Source organism: Argopecten irradians, chromosome 5 (genome assembly GCF_041381155.1).
Source record: "Argopecten irradians isolate NY chromosome 5, Ai_NY, whole genome shotgun sequence".
Lineage (NCBI taxonomy): Eukaryota > Metazoa > Mollusca > Bivalvia > Pectinida > Pectinidae > Argopecten > Argopecten irradians.
The window spans coordinates 37,737,735-37,761,213 of NC_091138.1; the positions used below are offsets into that span (position 1 = coordinate 37,737,735).

General features: G+C 38.1%; 1 protein-coding gene across 2 annotated transcripts in view; it reads left to right on the forward strand.

Moving 5' to 3' along the window:
• The window catches only part of LOC138323749 (DNA-directed RNA polymerase III subunit RPC8-like), a 30,192-nt gene extending 7,684 nt beyond the window's left edge, over nucleotides 1-22,508 (forward strand). The window contains exons 7-9 of one of the 2 annotated variants that reach the window (XR_011208589.1): nucleotides 11,278-11,389; nucleotides 20,744-21,982; nucleotides 22,090-22,508. Coding sequence is in view for 1 of the 2 variants with exons in the window: in XM_069268571.1 (XP_069124672.1) it covers nucleotides 11,278-11,389; nucleotides 20,744-20,797 (166 nt within the window). In the remaining variant the exon portion in view is untranslated. Of the gene's footprint in view, nucleotides 1-11,277; nucleotides 11,390-20,743 lie in introns of both variants that reach the window. The other variant, XM_069268571.1, reaches the window with a different exon arrangement.
• The last annotated feature ends 971 nt before the right edge of the window (nucleotides 22,509-23,479 follow it).

The window sequence follows — 23,479 nt, forward strand, 5'->3', positions numbered from 1 at the left end:
CACTATACATTAACCCACCCCCTCCATAATTCCATTCCTTGGACATGACATTGGTACCACTATACATTAACCCACCCCCTCCATAATTCCATTCCTTGGACATAACATTGGTAACACTATACATTAACCCACCCCCTCCATAATTCCATTCCTTGGACATGACATTGGTAACACTATACATTAACCCACTCCCTCCATAATTCCATTCCTTGGACATAACATTGGTAACACTATACATTAACCACCCTCTCTATAATTCCATTCCTTGGACATGACATTGGTACCACTATACATTAACCCATCCCCTTTATAATTCAATTCCTTGGACATAACATTGGTAACACTATACATTAACTCACCCCCTCTGTAATTCCATTCCTTGGACATAACATTGGTAACACTATACATTAACTCACCCCCTCTATAATTCCATTCCTTGGACATGACATTGGTAACACTATACATTAACCCACCCTCTCTATAATTCCATTCCTTGGACATGACATTGGTAACACTATACATTAACCCACCCCCTCTATAATTCAATTCCTTGGACATAACATTGGTAACACTATACATTAACCCACTCCCTCCATAATTCCATTCCTTGGACATGACATTGGTACCACTATACATTAACCCATCCCCTCCATAATTCCATTCCTTGGACATAACATTGGTAACACTATACATTAACTCACCCCCTCTGTAATTCCATTCCTTGGACATAACATTGGTAACACTATACATTAACTCACCCCCTCTATAATTCCATTCCTTGGACATGACATTGGTACCACTATACATTAACCCACCCCCTCTATAATTCCATTCCTTGGACATGACATTGGTACCACTATACATTAACCCATCCCCTTTATAATTCAATTCCTTGGACATAACATTGGTAACACTATACATTAACTCACCCCCTCTGTAATTCCATTCCTTGGACATAACATTGGTAACACTATACATTAACTCACCCCCTCTATAATTCCATTCCTTGGACATGACATTGGTACCACTATACATTAACCCACCCCCTCTATAATTCCATTCCTTGGACATGACATTGGTACCACTATACATTAACCCACCCCCTCTATAATTCCATTCCTTGGACATAACATTGGTAACACTATACATTAACCCACTCCCTCCATAATTCCATTCCTTGGACATGACATTGGTACCACTATACATTAACCCATCCCCTTTATAATTCAATTCCTTGGACATAACATTGGTAACACTATACATTAACTCACCCCCTCTGTAATTCCATTCCTTGGACATGACATTGGTAACACTATACATTAACCCACCCTCTCTATAATTCCATTCCTTGGACATAACATTGGTAACACTATACATTAACCCATCCCCTTTATAATTCAATTCCTTGGACATAACATTGGTAACACTATACATTAACCCACCCCCTCTATAATTCCATTCCTTGGAAATAACATTGGTAACACTATACATTAACCCACCCCCTCCATAATTCCATTCCTTGGACATAACATTGGTAACACTATACATTAACCCACCCCCTCCATAATTCCATGCCATGGACATAACATTGGTAACACTATTATGCCCCACCCCCTCCATATAATTCCTTGCCGTGGACATAACATTGGTAACACTATACATTGCCCCACCCCCTCCATATAATTCCTTGCCGTGGACATAACATTGGTAACACTATACATTGCCCCACCCCCTCCATAATTCCTTGCCGTGGACATAACATTGTTAACACTGTACATTGCCCCACCCCCTCCATAATTCATTGCCGTGGACATAACATTGGTAACACTATACATTGCCCCACCCCCTCCATAATTCATTGCCGTGGACATAACATTGGTAACACTATACATTGCCCCACCCCCTCCATAATTCATTGCCGTGGACATAACATTGGTAACACTATACATTGCCCCACCCCCTCCATAATTCATTGCCGTGGACATAACATTGGTAACACTATACATTGCCCCACCCCCTCCATAATTCCTTGCCGTGGACATAACATTGTTAACACTGAACATTGCCCCACCCCCTCCTAATTCATTGCCGTGGACATAACATTGGTAACACTATACATTGCCCCACCCCCTCCATAATTCCTTGCCGTGGACATAACATTGTTAACACTGTACATTGCCCCACCCCCTCCATAATTCCTTGCCGTGGACATAACATTGTTAACACTGAACATTGCCCCACCCCCTCCATAATTCATTGCCGTGGACATAACATTGTTAACACTGAACATTGCCCCACCCCCTCCATAATTCCTTGCTGTGGACATAACATTGTTAACACTGAACATTGCCCCACCCCCTCCATAATTCCTTGCCGTGGACATAACATTGGTAACACTATACATTGCCCCACCCCCTCCATAATTCATTGCCGTGGACATAACATTGTTAACACTGAACATTGCCCCACCCCCTCCATAATTCCTTGCCGTGGACATAACATTGGTAACACTATACATTGCCCCACCCCCTCCATAATTCCTTGCCGTGGACATAACATTGGTAACATTATTATGCCCCACCCCCTCCATATAATTCCTTGCCGTGGACATAACATTGGTAACACTATACATTGCCCCACCCCCTCCATAATTCCTTGCCGTGGACATAACATTGTTAACACTGTACATTGCCCCACCCCTCCATAATTCATTGCCGTGGACATAACATTGGTAACATTATTATGCCCCACCCCCTCCATAATTCATTGCCGTGGACATAACATTGGTAACACTATACATTAACCCATCCCCTCTATAATTCCATTCCTTGGACATAACATTGGTAACACTATACATTGCCCCACCCCCTCCATAATTCCTTGCCGTGGACATAACATTGTTAACACTGAACATTGCCCCACCCCTCCATAATTCATTGCCGTGGACATAACATTGGTAACATTATTATGCCCCACCCCCTCCATAATTCCTTGCCGTGGACATAACAAGTGTATGTAAAGGAGACCTGTTAAGCAGCAGTTACTGATACTGAGATATTGATCTTTGTACGGTTTTCATATCAGTCTTGTCTATAAGCTAGTGTAAGGTCAGTTCTTGAAGCCAACTTGTCAGATCTTTGTCAATTTCAGATATAAAACTGGCAGCCTTCATGTGAAGTATCCAGGCATCTGTAAAACGTCAAACAATTTATTGGCCAATATATCATATACAGATGTTTTATCATGGACGTATATCACTCACAGCTGTAGCAACATCAAAGTTGATTCCATTTGAACCTGCTTCTTCTATTTGAAACATTAGAATTGACAATAGAGATCTATTTCTGTGACTTTGATTGACATTTGTTTAATCAATACAGATTGGGTGATTCCTGATAGATTCATTGTGACTAGGGATGTTTATATTGAGTTCATTTAGGTAACAAGGTTTCATTCGAAATTGAAATTCACAGTGAAATTAACTGCTGTAATTCCCCAGTTTTAGTCAGCATTTTCCAATTAAGGATTTTTCCAATTAAGGTTTATGAAAATGATAAAACTCAAAAGTATGGTAGGAAACTGAACATTGATTGAAATATTAAATTATAGTTCAAAAACTGTTTAAAAATACTATATATTTTTCAACCTTGGTATTATTTCCCTAAATCTGATGAAATGCTTACTGTAAGGGTGTTTTTTTTCCAATTTGAAAATTTCAAATATTTATTTGTTCAATTTCTGTTCAGGACCTCATTCCAAAATATTTGGCTTAAATTGTTATATGATAATTAATTTTCTACATTATTATTATCACATACCAGTATAAATCGGTCATATTTCAGTGAAACATAAATGTTCTAAAATATAATTATCACTATATATATTAAGTCTTAAAAATTCGCTGTGTGTAATTTAGGCTTTACCAAACTGACAGTTTACTGTGTACATGTATACACATAATCTATTTACAAGAGAGACCAATTTATCAATTCAAAGTAAAATAAATTGGTCTCTCTAATATTATCATATCAAAATAGGTGCAGCGGTGGCCAAGTGGTTAAGATATACGGACATATTACCACAAGCCCTCCACCTCTGGATTGCGAGTTAGAATCCCATGTTGGGCAGTTGCTGACTGTAGTTTGTGATTTTTCTCCATGTACTCCAGCTTAGCTCCACTACCAAAACTGGTGCGTTCTGAAATGACCATGGCTGTTTATAGGACAATAAACTAATAAAACTAAAACCAACCAAATTATTTTTACTTGTGAGTAAGAAGCCTGTGCTGTAAACAAAAAGCAATGTAATGATTAAATGGTAATATTATATAAAAAGGTCAACATTCTTTAGAGAGCTGACAAACAGTAGAGATGGGGAATAGTGGGGAGCCAAGGTCACACAACCAAGGTCATACAACCAAGGTCATACTAAGTCTGGTAGGCATCAGGTTTGTTTGTTATACTAGGCTACACTGTGTACAAAACATGCCAAACTCATCTCTAGATACTGATAGTGATAAATTACTACTTATCTTCCACATCAAATACACATGGCTATAGTCAACATACACTGTTATTACACTGGGTCACCTCAGATCAATGGCCTTTTCTCATCACAACATTTTTCAAATTTTAGTTTCTCAAAAACAACCTGCTAGCAAGTGCACCTGACAAAATAACATTTTTTTGTTAAATTTTAAATGTGGAGGATATTGATAAATCAAGATATTGCACCAAATAGACCAGTAAATAATTTTAGTTAAGGGGATGGGGATGGGGTTTAAATAAAAACGGAAATTTCAAAGTTTGTTTGGTCATTATGCTAAGCACATCATTTCATGTATATATCTATTATTCTAAATCATGAATTACACCTGGGTTCAGTTTCATGAACATTCCTTAACTTTAAGGATTTCCTTAACTTAAAATTTCCCTTAGAAAAGCGTTGCAGAAGTTAAAGAATCTTAAGTTAAGGAGCCTTACTTAAGATCTGTAATGATTTTCAAAGGAATATTGTAAGTAAAGGATTTCCTTAAAGTTAAAGAATGTTTGTAAAACTAGACCATGAATCATTAAGTTGATAGTGCATTACTTAAGATCTGAGGTCAAAATGATTATTTTTGTTAAGACATTGATTCATCATTATCAAAAAGTAAAATGGGGAGACATATTCTTTGTTTTAAAACACATCTCTTGCATATATGGTGATTGATGCTTTTGAATAAACCTAGCTATTGATTTTTTTTGTACACTTATATGATGAAACATCAGTTCTCTTCTTAAGTTTAATAGATCATGTAGTATGTTTATGATGCCCAAGAACAAAGCCACCAATATCTATTGTTATGTAATCTTTATGATAGGGAGATCATTGCTATTTAACTACTAGCGTCCCTTAGGCTGAGATTCAAATGTACAAATTGTTAGCTGGAGACTTTGTGATGTCTACTGAATTAATGAGTTGAGCGATACAGACCCTCTGGGCCTCTTGTTATTATACCAATGAGAGTGATGGTTCACAGTGAATGACAGTGAGTGAGTCTATTTCAATACAGAGGCTCCAGCTATTCACATAAAGGTTATTCAAATAATTTGTTTATTGGCATCAAATTGTCATGTCCTGATTTTTTCCTTCTTCAACTCTGTGTATTTGCATCAATTTTTACATGACCTCCGGTTATTCAAATAAAATCTCTGGGAATATATGTATTTATCTATGTATTCATAAAACTGATGAAAAAGAATATGATGAAAAGGAGTAAATTCTTCAAAAGTAAAAAGTCTATAAAAAATAACTGCATTTCAGGTCCATATATATTAAAGGACAAATATGGTACATAGACTTCATATGAGATACATCAATCATAACCATAGACTATGAAATAAGGAGAGGCAAAGGAAATGCGAGCTAGACTGTTCTATTGTAACACAGCAGTAATATACCTCAGCAGTTGGATTGAAGGAAATGGGTGAAATTAAATGGCAGCAATAAAATTCCTGGAATTAAATTGCTTCAAATCCTGCAAGCGTATCCCCACAGTTATGGTAAAAGCTGGTGACTTATATATGTCTATAAATGACGTCTAATAATGGAGACAGCTGTGGAGCCCATAAATATACCTAGAGAATGGTAAATCTATTAGAGAAGTTTCTGTGTCTGTCACTCGCCACCTCATACAGGCCAGACTTCCTAAGAGGTTGGGGATAGCAAATCATTGTCAGCTTCAGGCTCTATGGTGGCAATGTTACAAATGTTGATAGATATAATTAGGTTTGAAGAGCTCTAGTACTTTTAAATGTCACCACGGTGGAATTTACATTTTACCCCATAGTTTGATGAGAAAATTTTACCTAGGGATACTGCTTGTTTTTGAAACGAACATAAATTTGAATGTCAAGAATTTTATGTGTTGAGTACAAGATCAGAAATAGATGTAATTGTATGCTCCAGGTATTTCCTCTTGCTGCCATTCCGTCTAAATTACTTGTAATATGGCCTCTTAAATATTTATCTAAAACATTAAGAAGTTCCATTATACAGCTTATGATGTTTTTATCAATATATTGGATTCAGCAGAACTCTGTATTTATAGACACAAATGCTATTTTTAGTAATAAATGTAAATAATATAAATGTTATTTTCCCTCTGATTTAACTTCTTTTGAAATAACCTTTGTATTCTTTTCGATGTAGGAGTTTTCCTCCAGTCTCTTTCAACAACAGGTGAATTTTTCCATTACATCAATTGTTTGAAGATGGAAAAAATTAAATATACAAAGACAGAATGTTCAATATGTAGATGATAATTAACTTTCAATTACACTTTAAGTATACATGTTGTTTTACTATGATTGTTAACCCCACCCAAGAGTATGGGAATTTTGGTAAATACCTCTGTGCCACTTCTACATACCTTTAGGTACTTGACCGAGTTCAGTATGCACTACAGCTTTACAAAGTAACACTGTAAAAGCTTTATGTGTTTTTTGATGGTGTGTGTTACCACACCTCGTTGTAATTACAAGTGACTTAACCTTATGTACCTCTTCTGTCTATCAATCATCTACCATTCCCTCCTATATACATCTCTCCCTGCTACTCCCTTCCCTCGACCCCTCCCATATATCCCTTTTGTTAACCTTCTCCCATCTACCCTCTACTTCCCTTTGGCCTCCCCTCCCCCTTCCCTCGACCCCTCATATCTATCCCTTTTGTTTACCTTCTCACATCTACCCTCTACTTCCCTTTGCCCCCCTCCCCTTCCCTCGACCCCTCCTATCTACCCCTTTTGTTTACCTTCTCCCATCCACTCTCTACTTCCCTTTGCCCCCCCTTCCCTCGACCCCTCCCATCTACCCCTTTTGTTTACCTTCTCACATCTAACCTCTACTTCCCTTTGCCCCCTCCCCCTTCCCTCGACCCCTCCCATCTACCCATTTTGTTTACCTTCTCACATCCACTCTCTACTTCCCTGTGCCCCCCCCCTGCCCCCTCCCTGTAGCTCACCGTCTTCCCTGTTCTGTTTACCTTCTTACATTCGTCATCTTTTTCCAATACCTGTTTCCCTATCCTCCCATCTACCCCTTTTCATCTCTATCCTTTTTCTTGTGTCCTACTTCCTTCAATATACCCCTCTTATTCTTTTCCCCAGCTTCTCCTTTCCCTCCCTCTGATTCCACCCTCTTCCCTTATTCATCCATCACCTATCGCTTCCTTCTCTACCTTCTATCCTTTCAATTCATCTCCTCTCTAATACTCCTTCTATTATACTCTTCCCATCTACCAAATCTAAATAAAATTAGCAAGATTGTTATCTACCATTTCCATCTACTCCAATTTACCCCTTTTCCTTATACCCCTTCCATTTACCCCAATTTACCCCATTTCCTTATACCCCTTCCATTTTCCCCAATTTACCCCTTTTCCTTATACCCCTTCCATTTTTCCCAATTTACCCCTTTTCCTTATACCTCTTCCATTTACCCCAATTTACCCCTCCCTTATACCCTTTCCATCTACTCCAATTTACCCCTCTCTTTTACATCTTCCATCTACCGCAATTTACCCCTCCCTTATACCCCTTTCATCTACCCCAATTTACCCTCCCTTATACCCCCCTTCCATCTACTCCAATTTACCCCTCCCTTATACCCCATCAATCTACCCCAATTTACCCTCCCTTATACCCACCTTCCATCTACCCCAATTTTTTCCTCCCTTAAACCCCCTTCCATCTACTCCAATGTACCCTCCTTTATACCCCCCTTCCATCTACCCCAATTTACCCCTCCCTCTTACCCCTTTCATCTACTCCAATTTACCCCTCCCTTATACCCTTTCCATCTACTCCAATTTACCCCTCTCTTTTACATCTTCCATCTACCGCAATTTACCCCTCCCTTATACCCCTTTCATCTACCCCAAATTACCCTCCCTTATACCCCCCTTCCATCTACTCCAATTTACCCCTCCCTTATACCCCATCAATCTACCCCAATTTACCCTCCCTTATACCCACCTTCCATCTACCCCAATTTTTTCCACCCTTAAACCCCCTTCCATCTATTCCAATGTACCCTCCTTTATACCCCCCCTTCCATCTACCCCAATTTACCCCTCCCTCTTACCCCTTTCATCTACTCCAATTTACCCCTCCCTTATACCCCTTCCATCTACCCCAATTTACCCTTCCCTTACACCCCTTCCATCAACCTCAATTTACCCTTCCTTATATCCTCCTTCCATCTACCCCATTTTACCCCTCCCTTATACCCCTTCCATCTACTCCAATTTACCCTCCCTTATACCCCTTCCATCTACCCCAATTTATTCCTCCCTTATACCCCCTTCCATCTACTCCAATTTACCCCTCCCTTATACCCCTTCCATCTACTCCAATTTACCCCTCCCTTATACCCCTTCCATCTACTCCAATTTACCCCTCCCTTATACCCCCCTTCCATTTACCCCAATTTACCTCTCCCTTATACCCCCCTTCCATTTACCCCAATTTACCTCTCCCTTATACCCCCTTCCATCTACTCCAATTTACCCCTCCCTTATACCCTCCTTCCATCTACTCCAATTTACCCCTCCCTTATACCCCTTCCATCTACCCCAATTTACCCTCCCTTATACCCCCCTTCCATCTACCCCAATTTACCCTCCCTTATATCCTCCTTCCATCTACCCCAATTTACCCCTCCCTTATACCCCCTTCCATCTACTCCAATTTACCCCTTCCTTATACCCCTTCCATCTACCCCAATTTACCCTCCCTTATACCCCTTCCATCTACCCGAATTTACCATTCCTTATACCCTCCTTCCATCTACCCCAATTTACCCCTCCCTTATACCCCTTCCATCTACTCCAATTTACCCCTCCCTTATACCCCTTCCATCTACTCCAATTTACCCCTTCCTTATACCCCTTCCATCTACCCGAATTTACCCTCCCTTATACCCCTTCAATCTACTCCAATTTACCCCTCCCTTATACACCTTCCGTCTACTCCAATTTACCCCTCTCTTATACCCCTCTTCCTTCTACCCCAACCACACCCCTTCTACTTTATACTTTACCCACTTTCATCTATTCCAATAAGGTAGTTATGAATACCCCCTCCCTTTACCTAATTAACCCTCCCCATTTTCATGACCCACTGCCAAGGGACCTGAGCTAATGATGTTTATAGCTATTAGATAATGAGGTCAATTATCACACAGTAAAGAGCCCATTGACTAAATGATAGGTATATATATATTAGCTAATTCACAAGCTCTGTGTTGTATGCTCTGAAGCAGCTGATGCTGAGAGCTCATTATGCTGAATTTGAATACTATTAACACCAAGAGATGCAACTTCACCTTAGATGACCTGTGTAACTCTCTAACTGTACTGTAATAAATATTTTATGGGAGTATAGGTGTTGGTTGCTGGTGTTTTATGAATTATAATAGTAGAGTAAAAAATGTTTATAATCAACACACTTACAACAGATTTGTGGGTATTATGTAGTAGTTTATATTCCCCGCTACGGTTCCAATAAAATTTCTATGATGTGTACATATAAAACAAACTATGTATATAACGAAGCGATTTCATTGGACTTGAGAGGTTTGTTATAACTGTGTTTTCTTGTACATGTTTGATTTATGTCTTCTCAATCAGTGATCGTATCAATCGACCAAATTGATTTAATATGATAATAGAACAATAACGGCAAGGGATACATTTCTCATTTATTATTCATTCACAAGTTGATTTTACCGTAATGCATAACATGAAATATTTGTTAAGTAGAAACTATTGTTGTTTTAGTAGTTGCTGTAAAACCATGAATATAAAAACAACAAAAGCTATATTTATGCATTCTTGAAATCACTATTTGATTTACAAACCACAAATATTTCAAAACATATAATACAGGTACCCAAGAATATTTTACATTATACAGTTATTTTTTTATTTGAAAAACAGTCAAACCCTGTCACTGTAACAGTTGATAACCCGTGGTAAAAATTTGATTTATCTGAGCATGTAGGGAGCATTTTAGCTATGATCAACAAAATACTCCAAATTGGAGACAATGTTAGGAGTTACAATGTCTCGACTTCCTCAGGTTCGACTGTATACTAGCTACCATTTTATGTAGCTGGTATCCTATTGTCTGTAATTAACTTGAGATTAATAAGACTATGTCTTGTAGACTGAACTCGAACTCATTACTTTGTCTAGATCTGCTCAAATTGTTCTTATAGTAGTGTGTTTATCTTTGTAGATACCTGATCTTGTCTGAACAGTATTGCTCATAAAAGGGGCAAAAAGCAAATCCTATTTAGCTATTTGTTGCATTTGTGTACCTTATGTTAACAATGACATGAAATTTGTCAATATTGTTTGCTTTATTTTTCATGAGGGATGTAGAACGATATTTTATTAGCTTCCTGGATATGTGTGAAAATGTTCTTCATTGAAATAAACCAATACATTGACTTAAAAGTTTAAAATGCAAGCAACTTAATATTGTTGTAAAAATTAGAACAAGTGCAATGGAAATGAACAAAAATTAACTAGAAAATTGTTGATAAGCATGTTGGTCTGCTATTGTGAATATTTCCGGAAAAACAAGATTTTAGTAGTGTCAACACTTACTTTATTTGTAACTTGGATTTATAACCTCAATATTTTCCAACCATTTTCAGTATGGCGGCAAGTTGAGATTATGCTCAGCAATGGGTTTCTTGTTGTATTATCAAGATTTACATGTTTCAGGTTTCGTGTTTCTGATGAGATATTTGTGGACACAACCCCATCTAGTCCAGAAAATGTGGCTGGAGAGGAAATATCTGATACAGATGTTAAGAAAGCACCGTACACTATAGTGGTGAGTTTTGTCATGTTTTATACACCCAAACAACTATCCAATCAAAACTCAGCTATGTTACTATGGTGATAGCATCTGCTGGGAGGATGTTCAAATATTTTGAATCAATATTTGAAAACTGATGCTCCCAATCAATAATATAATACATGTTTTAATCATAATTCTAGTGACAAATTTGTGTAAACAGAGTTCTATAAAGCCTTTCTTTAATCAATTTTTAAGCGCCCTTGGGGTTAATTAGGTCAAATATAGTATGTTAATCTTATTTACTCAATCAACTGTTAAACAACATGTTGGATTTAATTTTTAACCAGATTGTTTTATCCTTTGGATTATTTATCATTACATCCTTCATTAAAATTTGTGCAGGGTCAAGGTTAAATAAAACTTTTCATGTTATATTTCAAGGTCAAATCAGGCCTCTGTAGTAATGTGAAGTAGTCGTTATCTGTCAATGAAAGTATATATTTATTATGATGCATTGACTTTTTTTGCACAAGTTGGTATATCAATAGATTGGCAAAAGCATGTTTCATTTTCAGTGAATATTGTATAACCATTGAAAATGTTGTATATACAGTGAAATATATTAGCTGTTACATTTTGGAATAATGTCTAAGTAAGAATAAGTATGAAAATGGCACAAATGAGATTACAGCTGAAATTTGTAGCATGATTACATATATCTCGCCTACACATCTTACGCTCGTTGAAGGGTTTATTGAACTCACTATTAATATGATATATTCTCTTACTCTGTCGTCTTGTATTTCTCTCGGCATCTCTGTATAATTATGTGTCTGTATTTGTGTACTGTATTAGATGAAACTTAAACATAATCTTCAGAAAAGTTTCTTCAGCCCTAACAAATTTGTGAGAAAAAAAATTAGAGGCCGCAGTGGTTGAGATGTCCTGACATATTACCACAAACCCTCCACCTTTGAGTTTCGAGTTCAAATCCCATGTGGTAAGTTGTCAGGCACTGAAAGGTACTGACTGCTGGTCGATGTTATTTCTCCGGGTACTCAGGCTTACCTTCACCTTCTAAGCCTGGCATATGATAGAACATTAAACCCAACAAACAAAATATTTATGAACTGTACCTGTGATGTCTTGATAAAGGGGAAGATTACCTCGAAAATTTGATGACATTTTGTATACATTGTTAAAATTACCTCTTTGCCCTGCACTTACATTATCATTCATATCATTAATTAAAAATGTTACTCCTGATCATGTCTATTTAGATCTAGGAAGTTAATTAAAAGCCTTGATCTGATTGGTTGAATAATCATGTCCTAGAAAAATAATTGAACTAGAAATTGAGCAGGACGGAGGCTTCTCATGCTCTATTTTGTCATATCCGGGTCTGATTAAATACCAGATTCCTCCGGGGAAAACAAATTGAATGGAGCATGTTCCTGGGTTAGAGTTGTGATGTAACATTACACGTTAAAAACCCTCTAACCTGTAGCTGTCAGTACTACTGCAGGAGAAGTTGTCAAAGCTATCAGTTTAATACCAAGCTTAATTTACTGGTACTAACCATACCTGTCATCTTAAAAGCTAAATTTAAAAAAAAAATATATCTTACATGTGTCGGTGGCATTAATTGTAAAAAGGAAGTATTAGTTTGTTTAGCCTCTGGTGACAGATTTGAAACCCATAGATCCTCTGTGTCAATCAAATTACAGGACCGGTACATTATCTTCAGTGTTCAGGTTTGTCTCTCTATGTAATGGAGAATATGTTCTCTCCTATCCACAGATTTCATTATACCACTTACTGCAGTCTATATTGCTCTCAGCAGGCACTGGATGGAGGAGACATAGCCACATAGCATGTACAACCAAGCTTAATTGGAATGTCTGCATATATGGAACTATTTGCTTTTTGTAAAGAGGATAAAAACCTAGCTAGCTAATTTGGTGAAGACTTATTTACTTATTTTGGGTCAGTTTAAGTTTTGTGATGTACCAAAAAGCTTTTGTGATTCAATGAATCTTGTTAAAGGTCTCCCTTGGGGGTCACAGTGGGCCCATTAGGGCATGTTTGATAAAATGTCTGACCTGGATAAAGGTCTTAGAGTGAGGTCATGGTGACCCCATTAGGGCTTGTCTAAAGGTTTTACTTGGAGGTAACTGTGAACCTGTTATATAATGAAATCATTAAAGGACTGAGGGACTGACAGTTGGTCACAATAAGCCATTAAATCTTGTTTGATGGTAAACATCAGAAAGTGGGGTCACAGACTCACTGTTAACCCATTAGGGCTTGTTATAGGTCAGATAGTGGGGTCACAGACACACTGTTAACCCATTAGGGCTTGTTATAGGTCAGATAGTGGAGTCACAGACTCACTGTTAACCGATTAGGGCTTGTTATAGGTCAGATAGTGGAGTCACAGACTCACTGTTCACCCATTAGGGCTTGTTATAGGTCAGATAGTGGAGTCACAGACTCACTGTTAACCCATTAGGGCTTGTTACAGGTCAGATAGTGGGGTCACAGATTCATTGTTAACCCATTAGGGCTTGTTATAGGTCAGATAGTGGAGTCACAGACTCACTGTTAACCCATTAGGGCTTGTTACAGGTCAGATAGTGGGGTCACAGATTCACTGTTAACCCATTAGGGCTTGTTATAGGTCAGATAGTGGGATCACAGACACACTGTTAACCCATTAGGACTTGTTATAGGTCAGATAGTGGGTCACAGACTCACTGTTAACCCATTAGGACTTGTTATAAGTCAGATAGTGGGATCACAGACTCACTGTTAACCCATTAGGGCTTGTTATAGGTCAGATAGTGGGATCACAGACTCACTGTTAACCCATTAGGGCTTGTTACAGGTCAGATAGTGGGATCACAGACACACTGTTAACCCATGAGGGCTTGTTATAGGTCAGACAGTGGGATCACAGACTCACTGTTAACCCATTAGGGCTTGTTATAGGTCAGATAGTGGAGTCACAGACTCACTGTTAACCCATTAGGGCTTGTTACAGGTCAGATAGTGGAGTCACAGACTCACTGTTAACCCATTAGGGCTTGTTATAGGTCAGATAGTGGAGTCACAGACTCACTGTTCACCCATTAGGACTTGTTATAGGTCAGATAGTGGGTCACAGACTCACTGTTAACCCATTAGGACTTGTTATAGGTCAGATAGTGGGATCACAGACTCACTGTTAACCCATTAGGGCTTGTTACAGGTCAGATAGTGGGGTCAAAGATTCACTGTTAACCCATTAGGGCTTATTATAGGTCAGATAGTGGGATCACAGACACACTGTTAACCCATTAGGGCTTGTTATAGGTCAGATAGTGGGATCACAGACACACTGTTAACCCATAAGGACTTGTTATAGGTCAGATAGTGGGATCACAGACTCACTGTTAACCCATTAGGGCTTGTTATAGGTCAGATAGTGGGATCACAGACTCACTGTTAACCCATTAGGGCTTGTTATAGGTCAGATAGTGGGATCACAGACTCACTGTTAACCCATTAGGGCTTGTTATAGGTCAGACAGTGGGATCACAGACTCACTGTTAACCCATTAGGGCTTGTTATAGGTCAGATAGTGGGATCACAGACTCACTGTTAACCCATTAGGACTTGTTATAGGTCAGATAGTGGGATCACAGACTCACTGTTAACCCATTAGGGCTTGTTACAGGTCAGATAGTGGGGTCACAGATTCACTGTTAACCCATTAGGGCTTGTTATAGGTCAGATAGTGGGATCTCAGACACACTGTTAACCCATTAGGGCTTGTTATAGGTCAGATAGTGGGTCACAGACTCACTGTTAACCCATTAGGACTTGTTATAGGTCAGATAGTGGGGTCACAGACTGTTAACCCATTAGGACTTGTTATAGGTCAGATAGTGGGGGTCACAGGCTCACTGTTAACCCAAAAAGGCTTGTTATAGGTCAGATAGTGGGGTCACAGACTCACTGTTAACCCATTAGGGCTTGTTATAGGTCAGATAGTGGGGTCACAGACTCACTGTTAACCCATTAGGGCTTGTTATAGGTCAGATAGTGGGTCACAGACTCACTGTTAACCCATTAGGGCTTGTTATAGGTCAGATAGTGGGGTCACAGACTCACTGTTAACCCATTAGGGCTTGTTATAGGTCAGATAGTGGAGTCACAGACTCACTGTTAACCCATTAGGGTTTGTTATAGGTCAGAATAGTGGGGTCACAGACTCACTGTTAACCCATTAGGGCTTGTTATAGGTCAGATAGTGGGGTCACAGACTCACTGTTAACCCATTAGGGTTGTTAATAGGTCAGATAGTGGGGTCACAGACTCACTGTTAACCCATTAGGGCTTGTTATAGGTCAGATAGTGGAGTCACAGACTCACTGTTAACCCATTAGGGCTTGTTATAGGTCAGATAGTGGGGTCACAGACTCACTGTTAACCCATTAGGGCTTGTTATAGGTCAGATAGTGGAGTCACAGACTCACTGTTAACCCATTCCACTCGTTAGGGCATTAGGGCTTGTTATAGGTCAGATAGTGGAGTCACAGACTCACTGTTAACCCATTAGGGCTTGTTATAGGTCAGATAGTGGGGTCACAGACTCACTGTTAACCCATTAGGGTTTGTTATAGGTCAGATAGTGGGGTCACAGACTCACTGTTAACCCATTAGGGTTTGTTATAGGTCAGATAGTGGAGTCACAGACTCACTGTTAACCCATTAGGGCTTGTTATAGGTCAGATAGTGGAGTCACAGACTCACTGTTAACCCATTAGGACTTGTTATAGGTCAGATAGTGGAGTCACAGACTCACTGTTCACCCATTAGGACTTGTTATAGGTCAGATAGTGGAGTCACAGACTCACTGTTCACCCATTAGGGCTTGTTTAGGTCAGATAGTGGAGTCACAGACTCACTGTTCACCCATTAGGGCTTGTTATAGGTCAGATAGTGGAGTCACAGACTCACTGTTAACCCATTAGGACTTGTTATAGGTCAGATAGTGGGGTCACAGACTGTTGACCCATTAGGGTTTGTTATAGGTCAGATAGTGGGGTCACAGACTCACTGTTAACCCATTAGGGTTTGTTATAGGTCAGATAGTGGGGTCACAGACTGTTGACCCATTAGGGTTTGTTATAGGTCAGATAGTGGGTCACAGACTCACTGTTAACCCATTAGGACTTGTTATAGGTCAGATAGTGGGGTCACAGACTGTTGACCCATTAGGGTTTGTTATAGGTCAGATAGTGGGGTCACAGACTGTTGACCCATTAGGGCTTGTTATAGGTCAGATAGTGGGGTCACAGACTGTTGACCCATTAGGGTTTGTTATAGGTCAGATAGTGGGGTCACAGACTCACTGTTAACCCATTAGGGCTTGTTATAGGTCAGATAGATGATGAAAAGTGTTAATATGTTAATTGTCATTCAGTATTTGTCAGTGTAGTGAAGTTACCTACCAAGGTGTTTACCATCTGACCACAGTATAAAAGTTACCTACCAAGGTGTTTACCATCTGACCACAGTATAAAAGTTACCTACCAAGGTGTTTACCATCTGACCACAGTATAAAAGTTACCTACCAAGGTGTTTACCATCTGACCACAGTATAAAAAACCTACCAAGGTGTTTACCATCTGACCACTACCTACCAAGGTGTTTACCATCTGACCACAGTATAAAAGTTACCTACCAAGGTGTTTACCATCTGACCACAGTATAAAAGTTACCTACCAAGGTGTTTACCATCTGACCACAGTATAAAAGTTACCTACCAAGGTGTTTAACCATCTGACCACAGTATAAAAGTTACCTACCAAGGTGTTTAACCATCTGACCACAGTATAAAAGTTACCTACCAAGGTGTTTAACCATCTGACCACAGTATAAAAGTTACCTACCAAGGTGTTTAACCATCTGACCACAGTATAAAAGTTACCTACCAAGCTAGTGTTTACCATCTGACCACAGTATAAAAGTTACCTACCAAGCTAGGTGTTTAACCATCTGACCACAGTATAAAAGTTACCTACCAAGGTGTTTACCATCTGACCACAGTATAAAAGTTACCTACCAAGGTGTTTAACCATCTGACCACAGTATAAAAGTTACCTACCAAGGTGTTTAACCATCTGACCACAGTATAAAAGTTACCTACCAAGGTGTTTACCATCTGACCACAGTATAAAAGTTACCTACCAAGGTGTTTACCATCTGACCACAGTATAAAAGTTACCTACCAAGGTGTTTACCATCTGACCACAGTATAAAAGTTACCTACCAAGGTTTAACCATCTGACCACAGTATAAAAGTTACCTACCAAGGTGTTTACCATCTGACCACAGTATAAAAGTTACCTACCAAGGTGTTTAACCATCTGACCACAGTATAAAAGTTACCTACAAAGGTGTTTAACCATCTGACCACAGTATAAAAGTTACCTACAAAGGTGTTTAGCCATCTGACCACAGTATAAAAGTTACCTACAAAGGTGTTTAACCATCTGACCACAGTATAAAAGTTACCTACCAAGGTGTTCAACCATCTGACCACAGCAGAAATCAATCAGATTTTAGTGCAAGACAACTCTATTGAAATAACTTGACCAGAAATAGTCCTCCAACACATTAATTAAGAATATTTGGTTCTAAATTTAGATGGTCTCCCCAAACTGTGGTATTTTATTACCATATATAGGAGGACAGGCTGCTAATGTGCCCAGTGGTGCCTACCAAGGTTTTGCCCAGATCAGAGACCCTGTCATAGCTACGTCCTGTACAGCTTCCGGTGGCTCGAGGATAATGTACGGTTACCATAGATTTACTTTCAAAGGCACGTCCTGTTTCTTAGGAATAAATTGATATGTGAAGTCACTGCCGGCTTTTGCAGCCTGAGTTTATCCGCTCACATCCGTTTGTTATTGTCCCCACAATGACGGCTATTGTTGTTATTTGCTATTTCTGACGGTTGGGGACGAGGGAGTGGGTGTGTTGGGTCTTTTTGTTACAGCTTATTAGAGGTGAAAGAGCTTACCTAATCAACAGATCAGCATCTGAAGCATCGTTTGTGTAGTTTTATTGTTTATCAGAAATCATACTATCATAACAGAGAAGATGTTGTGGGATTATAAAAAATTGTTCTGCTGATTTGTTCAGATAGACCTGATTATCATATATAACGACTTATTATCAAATGTTACAAATTATTTTTCCATTTTGCAGACCTAACTCTTTCACCCCTAAAATTCCATAATGGACATGTCAAGTATTGTGATTTAGAAAGGCTTAAATGTATCGTCAGGAGAGGGGGGGGTGTGAATGAGCTAATGCCATTAATTACTCATAACCTGGGACTTTGACCTTCACTCTGACCTTCAAAAATAATCAGTTTTTACAGTCTTCGTTTGATGTTAATTTTTTAGTGACCTTGTATTACTATATCTGAACTCTCATTACCTTCAAGTTCCATCACTTAACCATGCACAATATTATATGTCCAGACACCCCAGAGAAATATCTGATGAAATTTATAGAAAAAGCAATCAACTGTTGTCTTAAGAGTATATGGTAATTTAAATCAAGATGGAAAGTATTATTACCAAAATTGTGGATGGTTATCTGCAGCAAGCAGAACAGAATTTTGAAAGCAGTGAAAGCACGTTACAAAACTGAAAAAAATCCTCCTATGGCAAAGCTTTTGTCAAAATGCTTGAAATTTTGTTTTATTTGAAGAATCTTCCAGATTTTATTTTTGTGGAATACAAATATAAAGAAGTAAAAAATCAGAAATATGCAAATTCATGCAAATAAGCAAATTATTCAAATAACTGCTGGAGTCCTCTTTACTGGTTGAATCCTAAGAGCTGAGAATTAAATTAAAGCTTATAGTTTGTGTTACTCATTTACCCAAACATATATAGTGTTACTGTATGTGCTTTACTCTAATTGTGATTTTGATTTTCTGGCTTTACCACTGGCCCTTATAGAATGCCTTGAAGTTAATTTAGGAACTTACAGGTATTTATGATTGGGTATATTTTGTTGGCTTTAAACTGGAAAATTCTTAAACTTGATTAGACTGTCAGTTATCAGAGATATTGTATTACCTGTCATTGCCATGGCGATATCCCTGGAATGGCAGAACTTTGATTCCATTCTGACAGAGATAATTGAATAGAAATTGGTAGCTAGTCTCAAATTAGCTGAAATTGCTTCTCGGTCAAGTCTAAAACCACAGCCTCTGCTGACTGGCAGCTTACTCACACAGAGATTTAACCACATGGGAAATTATCCTGAGATACAGCAACATTTACTGGTTTTGTAAAAAGTTCAGTCTGTGACTTCAACTTTTCTCACTGCTTCTTTTGACTAGTAAACCTCAAAATTTTACTAGTCTGGCTTTTTAAATACAACTCCAAAATAGATATACAGCCATTTTGCTTCAGCACTTCAGTCATCATTAGTTTACTATTTTTCCCAAAGAACAGTCTGAATGCACTCAAAATGTGTTAAAAATGCAATTGACCACTGCAGATATAGTATTTTAATAACAATTTTTATTTGGCAGGAAGCCAATAGTCACATTGGACTAGTTCATTACTATAAGCACTAGTCCGGCAATAAAATTACAGTCGTGGGCATCGGACTAGTGGGTAAAGTCGCAGACTGAAAGTTGAGAAAATGTTCCCTTAGATTTAACTATTACTTTACATGCATATCTCAAATTGCTTCAATTACTGGAATCTCTAGGCGGTAATCATGCTACAATGGTTTCTGGATTTCTGTGAATTTACCTTTACTAGGTATCTAAGTATCGATCGTTACCAGCGGACAAAGTGTTGGTTTTAGTTCATGTAGAAAGAGATGATATAGGCATTATAGGCAGAAGGACAGAAAACCTGTCCGTCAGACCTGATACAATCCTGGCTAATCCGTTTACCTCCCCGAAATACAATTACCCAAGTTGTGTAATGATAGGGGCGGGGGACATGAAACCAGCATTAAAACTTGGAGGAAATTTAGAGACACTCCTGAGATGTTTGACAATCTGTACGCTGAAATCATAGAAGCTGACACCAGCGTTGTCTTATGTGGGAAACATGAACATAAAATACCATGATGTTCTGTCGCATTTTTAAGCCATTACTCCTACTTACGTGTTATAGTGGTATGTAATTTACTTTACCGGTAATGGCTATTTTCAGCCCAAACTTGCTGTGTCGTTACAGTGTTTATTGTCTTACAGCTCTCGTTGGACATGAAATATCACCATACGATGGGAAAACTGCAGATTAAAATATTGATTTCTTGAGATGAATACGAATATGACATATTGTTTGTTTGTTGTAGGGTACAATTAGTGAGCCTGGTTTGGGTCTTCTGTCATGGTGGAACACAGGCTAGAGAATTTCTTGGAAATGGAACAAACATTTCCAGGAAAAACTGGAGAAGGTGGAAAGTAAATGAAAGTTACACAATAAGAAAGAAAGGTCATGCAAATGGGTACCTTCACTATTTGATGTAAAGGTTTAAATGAATAGAAATGCAATTCTTGACCATCGGAACATTAATATACATGTAGATGGAAAATGTGCTGAAAATTGTGATGTAGCAGAAATTCCTTTTAGTGTAGAGTAATAAGAAAATGAAATCCAAAATAGTCATAACTGTCAAAAACTCCAATTATGGAAGTTCATGGCTACAATACATACAGTGAAGATTGGAATAATTCAAAAGGAAGTTGCCAAACATCAGGATTAATCATTGAAGGAGATGTAAACTAATGGATTGAACTGAGTGAGGATACACCACTAAAGACAAGAGACTGGTATAGGAAGACTACGTAGTGTAGATAGTTACATATAGGACACATAGCAAATGTCTCCATAGAGGGGACATCATGGTGCTCTAGGTTATATACAAGGTGTACCGGACCAGAGAACTTCAGATCTATAGTGGTATTATACAGGATAATGGATGAGAATGGTGCCTCGCTGTTGTGATCATTCTGTTATCTACCAAGGCTACAGAGCTGTTTAGTTTATTCACTTGATACCAGTCAAAGATTACCTATTATGACTTAGCATGCTTGTGTCTTGTATACCATCCTCAATTCCCCAGGGGTCACTGTCACTGTCGTGATATCCACACCTGAGCTATATCATAGCAAAACTGAAGGTATTTTAGGAGAAAAAGAAAAAAGTGACCTATCACAGGACTACAAAGTCTTCCTTTGAAGATTATGTAGAGAGTGATGTCCAACTTCAAAACCATACAATGAACCACAGTTTTACCTTATTTGATTCTTTTGTTACATATCAAATGACCAAACTACCTGTGTCATATATTGTCACACACAGAGCCTTCAGTTTTACTGAGATAGTTCAGGGGTAGATGTAATGACAGTGATAGTTACCCCTGTCATACTGAGGATGGTTGTATACTAGAATGCTGATACGACATTGAGTCTGTACAATTTGTTACTGTCACATTTAAGAATGAATTTAAAATCATTTTAAGACATTCAAAGTTTCTGTTTTAAGAGATGGGAGAATGTTTACAAAGACAAAATGTCTTCTGTGAATTTAGGTCGCTTTCAGTTAAATTTGAATCTAAAAAGAACAAATTTGAGGTAAAGAATTTGACCTGAAGTTCAACATGAAGACAGTTGACCAAAATGTCTTCTGTGAATTTAGGTCGCTTTCAGTTAAATTTGAATCTGAAAAGAACAAATTTGAGGTAAAGAATTTGACCTGAAGTTCAACATGAAGACAGTTGACCAGCTATATCCCATGCTTGTTACAATACCAGTACCTTATTGAAATCAAATGTTATGGTTTATCAGCTCACATGACCTTGAGATTTAGTTTCAAAATTTGCTTTATTGAATGGACGATTTAAAAGTACTGGTATCTTATTGTTACTAAATGTGTGTGATTGTATCACAGGCTTTTGATTCTATAGCTATATAGACACCCCTATATGTATTATAAATAGGTCTTACACATATAGATGTTTCTGTATAATTGTCCAAAGCCTGTGTTTGTATCAAAGAGTATGTGCAAGTTGAAAATATGTTGATTTGTCGATTTTGAAAATAAAACTTAAGTCTGTGTGTGTTGGATTACTTGGGTGGTTTTTACCTTTTGCACTGTGTTGTGTTAGCAATCAGTCACGGTTTTGTTCTAAAACTACTGGTAACTTGAGCTACATTTAAATATTAACCCTGCAATTTACTGTAGCATCACAGTGGGTCCATTAAGGCTTGACATGTCCAGTTAAATAAATACCCCTAAAGCATGTAATTGTCATTTATGGACACAAGCAAATTGTTTTCCTACACTCAACAGGTATAATTATGATGATCATGCAATGATCTGAAACATGAAATTAATTGTTTTTCCCCAAACATTTTTTGCCAAAAGCTTTGCCTTAAAGTGAACAGTCGGGCAAGGATGGCTAAAATTGGTAAAAATGGTGTCAATGTATCCAGTGTTATTTCTTATGAAATAGAAAAATAAAATCTCTCGTCAGAATCTGTCTGCGTACGAAGAAATTAATTTAAAGTATGGGAATTCTAAAACGTCCTCCCGGCTCACTATGTCTGTGGTTACCTTTCCACGCAGCCTTGCTTTCAATGCTTTCAACTTTTCTTTACTTTAATGGTCAGAACTGGGAAACTAAGCAGAACTTGACCGTCTTATTAATATGTGAGAACTTTTGGAAGGCCAATGAACGCATTTAGACTGGTTTTCTATGCCCGACTATTCACTTTAAGGGAAAAAACGAAAATGATGTAAAGCATCAATAGCATAATGAATCCATATGAAGGTATACAATGGTGCCACTTTCAGAATAGTCCTACTGAAATACTTTAAACTTGTCTAGCTAAAATTATTGAATTATTAGAAACTGGTCCAACTGGATGTTGTTGTTGCTAAAATTCTATGTTTCTTGGAATAAACGTTGTTGCTAAAATTCTATGTTTCTTGGAATAAACGCAATCATACAAGAAAAAAAACTAACTGACATATCGCAACGTCAAACTTTGGGAATTGTTTCTATGGCGACCACTGTTTATCTTGA